General features: G+C 39.8%; 1 protein-coding gene across 1 annotated transcript; it reads right to left on the bottom strand.

Moving 5' to 3' along the window:
* Window positions 1-4,173: 4,173 nt before the first annotated feature.
* On the bottom strand, window positions 4,174-5,046 carry LOC121005513 (olfactory receptor 1019-like). Its single transcript, XM_040438281.1, has one exon. The coding sequence runs from the start codon at window positions 4,930-4,932 to the stop codon at window positions 4,174-4,176; it is 759 nt and encodes a 252-aa protein (XP_040294215.1). The 5' UTR covers window positions 4,933-5,046.
* Between the last annotated feature and the right edge of the window lie 950 nt (window positions 5,047-5,996).

Here is a 5,996-nt window from a genome sequence, read left to right as displayed (position 1 = left end):
AAGGCATCAAAACTATGAATTAACACATGTGGAATTATATACATAACAAACAAGTGTGAAACAACTGAAAATATGTAATATTCTAGGTTCTTCAAAGTAGCCACATTTTGCTTTGATTACTGCTTTGCACACTCTTGGCATTCTCTTGATGAACTTCAAGAGGTAGTCCCCTGAAATGGTCTTCCAACAGTCTTGAAGGAGTTCCCAGAGATGCTTAGCACTTGTTGGCCCTTTTGCCTTCACTCTGCGGTCCAGCTCACCCCAAACCATCTCGATTGGGTTCAGGTCCGGTGACTGTGGAGGCCAGGTCATCTGGCACAGCACCCCATCACTCTCCTTCATGGTCAAATAGCCCTTACTTTCAAAGTTTTCCCAATTTTTCGGCTGACTGACTGACCTTCATTTCTTAAAGTAATGATGGCCACTCGTTTTTCTTTACTTAGCTGCTTTTTCTTGCCATAATACAAATTCTAACAGTCTATTCAGTAGGATTATCAGCTGTGTATCCACCTGACTTCTCCTCAACGCAACTGATGGTCCCAACCCCATTTATAAGGCAAGAAATCCCACTTATTAAACCTGACAGGGCACACCTGTGAAGTGAAAACCATTTCAGGGGACTACCTCTTGAAGCTCATCAAGAGAATGCCAATAGTGTGCAAAGCAGTAATCAAAGCAAAAGGTGGCTACTTTGAAGAACCTAGAATATGACATATTTTCAGTTGTTTCACACTTGTTTGTTATGTATATAATTCCACATGTGTTAATTTATAGTTTTGATGCCTTCAGTGTGAATCTACAATTTTCATAGTCATGAAAATAAAGAAAACTCTTTGAATGAGAAGGTGTGTCCAAACTTCTGGTCTGTACTGTATGTGTATATATATATATATATATATATATATATATATATATATATATATATATATGAATAAAAAAATAAAATAAACAGCTTTCTTTTTTCACCATACAACTGCTCTATTTTTTATTCATATCATCCTGGGACGCTATTCCCACTGGAGCTTGCACCCAACTTCCCTATTTCAAGGTTGGTGCTGCCATTCATTACATTTTATATATATATATATATATACAGTACAGACCAAAAGTTTGGACACACCTTCTCATTCAAAGAGTTTTCTTTATTTTCATGACTATGAAGGCATCAAAATTATGAATTAACACATGTGGAATTATATACATAACAAACAAGTGTGAAACAACTGAAAATATGTCATATTCTAGGTTCTTCAAAGTAGCCACCTTTTGCTTTGATTACTGCTTTGCACACGCTCGGCATTCTCTTGATGAGCTTCAAGAGGTAGTCCCCTGAAATGGTCTTCCAACAATCTTGAAGGAGTTCCCAGAGATGCTTAGCACTTGTTGGCCCTTTTGCCTTCACTCTGCGGTCCAGCTCACCCCAAACCATCTCGATTGGGTTCAGGTCCGGTGACTGTGGAGGCCAGGTCATCTGGCGCAGCACCCCATCACTCTCCTTCATGGTCAAATAGTCCTTACTTTGAAAGTTTTCCCAATTTTTCGGCTGACTGACTGACCTTCATTCCTTAAAGTAATGATGGCCACTCGTTTTTCTTTACTTAGCTGCTTTTTTCTTGCCATAATACAAATTCTAACAGTCTATTCAGTAGGACTATCAGCTGTATATCCACCTGACTTCTCCTCAACGCAACTGATGGTCCCAACCCCATTTATAAGGCAAGAAATCCCACTTATTAAACCTGACAGGGCACACCTGTGAAGTGAAAACCATTTCAGGGGACTACCTCTTGAAGCTCATCAAGAGAATGCCAAGAGTGTGCAAAGCAGTAATCAAAGCAAAAGGTGGCTACTTTGAAGAACCTAGCATATGACATATTTTCAGTTGTTTCACACTTGTTTGTTATGTACCGTATATATTCGAGTATAAGCCGACCCGAGTATAAGCCGAGGCCCCTAATTTTACCCCCAAAAAAGGGAAAAATTATTGACTCGAGTATAAGACTAGGGTGGGAAATGCAGCTGTAATGCAGAGTGTATGTGTATATAATGCACACACTCTACATTATATACACACATCTGCAAGAGGGTGACTCAGATTGATGGGAGTCTGACTCTGACTCCCTGTATTTAATGCAGAGTGTGTGCATTATATATACACACACTCTGCATTAAATACAGGGAGCCATCCACAGATCTCCCCCCTAAACAGTGCCATCCACAGATCTCCCCTCTAAACAGTGCCATCCACAGATCCCCCCTAAACAGTGCCATCCACAGATCCCCCCTCCCCTAAACAGTGCCATGATGGCACTGTTTAGGGGAGGAGGGGGATCTGTGGATGGCACTGTTTATGGGGAATCTGTGGATGGCACTGTTTAGGGGGGAGATCTTTGGATGGCACTGTAGGGGGATCTGTGGATGGCACTGCCATCCACAGATTCCCCTACAGTGCCATCCACAGATCCCCCTCCCCGACGCTCACAGCAGTATATTTATAAACTAATCAGTACTTTAACTTTAATCATTGCTCATTGCTGAGCTCTTTACTCGGATTATTTGGATATCAATTCTTACTTTGTCTTAGCTCCGGTAATAGCAGGCAGTGCGGGGGGCGGCGCTTACTCACTGACGTCAGGCGCCTACTCCTCTCACTAGGCGGCGCGTGACGTCAGTGAGTGAGCGCCGCCCCCCGCACTGCCTGCTATTACTGGAGCTATTAGACAAAGTAAGATATCGAAATAAATAATCCAGGGCTTTACTCGTTATCTCCTGGGGGGCCCCGTGGGCCCCCCTGACTTAGAGGCCCGGTCGCAATTGCGACCGCTGCGACCCCTATACCTACGCCACTGTTGGTCTGTATTATGGCAATGTAAGTTGCCATAATACAGACCTAGACTCGAGTATAAGACGAGGGGGTTATTTGAGCACAAAAATATGTGCCAAAAAACTCGTCTTATACTCGAGTATATACGGTATATAATTCCACATGTGTTAATTCATAGTTTTGATGCCTTCAGTGTGAATCTACAATTTTCATAGTCATGAAAATAAAGAAAACTCTTTGAATGAGAAGGTGTGTCCAAACTTTTGGTCTGTACTGTATATATCAATCTACTCAGCCTTTCCTGCTCTATAACATGGTGCTGTCAGATTGCATTGCATTTTCTGGTGACAGGTCTTCTTTAAAGAGTAACTAGATTTTTATACAGGTTGCTTTTAAACTCTTCTAAATAGCCACAAAATAATTTTTGTAATATACTTTATTAATGAATTATGTTGTTTTGTAATTTAAAAAGGCGCCCAAAGTTCATGATAGTACCGCTTCTTAACATCATCATTCCAGTGTACGGATTTCTGCTGCGGTGGAGAACACTGCACAGGAGGGAAGACAGATCGCTGTCCTGCCTGCGCTCCCCCAAGCTAATTCTGGCACAACACATCGGTATCCTGTGCCCTGTACCGATGTGCTCTGCCAGTTTTTAGCTAATCAGAGTGAGCTCCTGCTTGTGCCCATGCTCTTCTCAGCTCAAGGATACTCTATACTACATTGGTACAAAAGATCAGCTAAAACCTGGCAGAGCATATCGCTGCGCTGTACGGGAATGATGATTTTAAGAAGCAGTACTATCATGAACTTTGGGTAACTTTTTAAGTTACAAAACAACATAATTCATTAATAAAAAATCTTACAAAAATTATTTTGGGGCTATTTAGAAGAGTTTAAAAGTATAAAAGTTTAGTTACGCTTTAAACATTTTTACACTCTGCTTAAAGGACTCGGCTTAGGGGAAAGAGGACTCGGCTTAGCAGAGAGCATGGTGTCTTGAGATGCAATAGTGTGACCAAAGTTGTGTTGAAATTTTGGGCAAAAATTTTGATTCAAAGCCCATAGGTGGTGAAATGCAGTGTCTAGCCATGCACCAAAGTTATTTTATAGCCTGAGGGACTGTGATAAATTTGGCACATCTTTAGACTTCCTGGTTTAAGTTTACACTGTCCAAATGGGAAGGGATTTGTAATTTTATCCTGTTAGATCACAGTTAAGAAAGGTTAAAATGAAACAAAAAAAAGTAGAAAATGGAAAAAGCTTAAAGTGACAGTGGATATTTGATATTGTTTCCAATTTGGTACTCATGGAGTAATTGTTGGTGTTTAGAGTTTTTATTCACAATTTCAGATCTTAAACTTGTTCCTAAGTTTTACGATGGAATCTTTTATTTCCTGATTTTTTAGACTGTAGATAAGAGGATTCAGTAGAGGGACCAATATACCATACAGAAGAGATACAAATTTGTCCTGTTTTGGAGAGTAGCTTGTGGTGGGTCTCACATATACACAGATTAGTGTCCCATAAAACATACAAACGCATGTCAAGTGAGAAGAGCATGTGGAAAAGGCTTTACCTCTTCCTGATGCAGATTTTATCTTTATGATGCTAGATATAATAAATACGTATGACACTAATGTAACCATAAATGCAGTTGCAACTAATAACGTGCCTTCTATATAATTAATCATTTCCACTGTGGACGTGTCACTGCAGGTAATTTTTAGTAGAGGAATTAGATCACAGAAGAAGTGGTCAATAAGGTGAGATGCACAAAAAGAAAAATGGGATATAACTACAACATGTCCACTTGCGTCTATTAACCCAATAGCCCATGCAGAAACTGCAAGGCCTGCAGACATCCTCATGTTCATAAGAATAACATAATGCAATGGGTGACAAATAGCTGCATAGCGGTCATATGCCATGACAGCAAGTAAGAGGATTTCAGTGCAAGCAAATGCTATAAAGAAATACACCTGACACATGCAACTCCAAAATGAGATTTCATTATTCTTAGTAATGAGCATGTTTAGCAAATTAGGTAAAATATTTGAGGTATAAGCAATGTCGATCATGGAAAGGTTCATCAAGAATATGTACATTGGAGTGTGAATACGAGGATTCCAGCAAATAACAACAAAAATTGTAACATTCCCAATAATAATAATAAAATAGACACACGAAAATATTGTAAGAACTGGATATCGGAGTTCTGGAATATTGGGTAAACCTCCAATGGAAAACCCAGTGGCATTAAACTGATACTTGGAATTAGTTTTATAGAAGTCCATGTTTTTGGTGTTAAGTTTTGGAGCCTTCTGAAATAACACAGAAAGTTAACTCTATATAAATGTTTTTCCTATAGATGAGTTTTTAGAAAAATAGATTAAAAAAAAAATGGAGTTTCATTTCACTTTTATAACAAAACTTTATATTTAGTTCGTTTTCACAATTGTATCTATTATTTCCATTATCTAAGAGATGCTGCCTTCTCTTTGCATGGGTTAAGGATATCTAGGCAAGCTTTTTCTTATAAAGGAAGCATTGGGACTTAGTAAAGGGAATCTATCACCAGGACTATTATTTATAGTAGTCCATATAAGTAGTTTTCCAGGTAAGAAGTCCAATCCGCAATTTTTTAGTTTCCTACTGCTCCTCTTTCCCCCGCATTTAGAGCTCACAGTCTAGACTGCTGTGCTAACATGTAAAAGTCACAAAACAGAAGTCTCTGATACGTTGCCTGGAATTTTGGTGCTGCTGATCCTAAGAAGTGACGTGGGTCAAAGTCACCATGTAATTCACTGTAAATCTTGTATAGTACCGCTCTGCCAAATTTCTCTCATCCAATATTCTTCTTTACACCATAGGGCTCATTTCTGGTAACCCGGACATGGGAACAAGGGCTTGAATCCACCACAACTCATTCCCCCAATCCACACAACCTGTAGGATACCAAGGGGTTCGCAAGATAGTGAAGCACTGCCTCATCCGTTTTAGATAAAATGGTTTATTATACTCACAAGTATCCACTTGTAACAGGCACATCACAAAGATAAAAGATAAAATATCTCCACGCTGCCCGTCCCGGGTTTCGCAATTAAGCTTCGTCAGGGGCACCCCTGACGAAGCTTAATTGCGAAGCCTGGGTCGGGCAGCGTGGAGATCT

The sequence above is a fragment of the Bufo bufo genome, chromosome 6, assembly GCF_905171765.1.
Source record: "Bufo bufo chromosome 6, aBufBuf1.1, whole genome shotgun sequence".
Taxonomy (NCBI): domain Eukaryota; kingdom Metazoa; phylum Chordata; class Amphibia; order Anura; family Bufonidae; genus Bufo; species Bufo bufo.
Note: the sequence above shows the minus strand (reverse complement) of the source record. Positions and strands in the feature narration are given on the sequence as shown.

Bases quoted from the DNA above. Each gene is read 5' to 3' on its own strand.
- LOC121005513 (XM_040438281.1), bottom strand. From the start codon at position 4,932: ATGTACATATTCTTGATGAACCTTTCCATGATCGACATTGCTTATACC.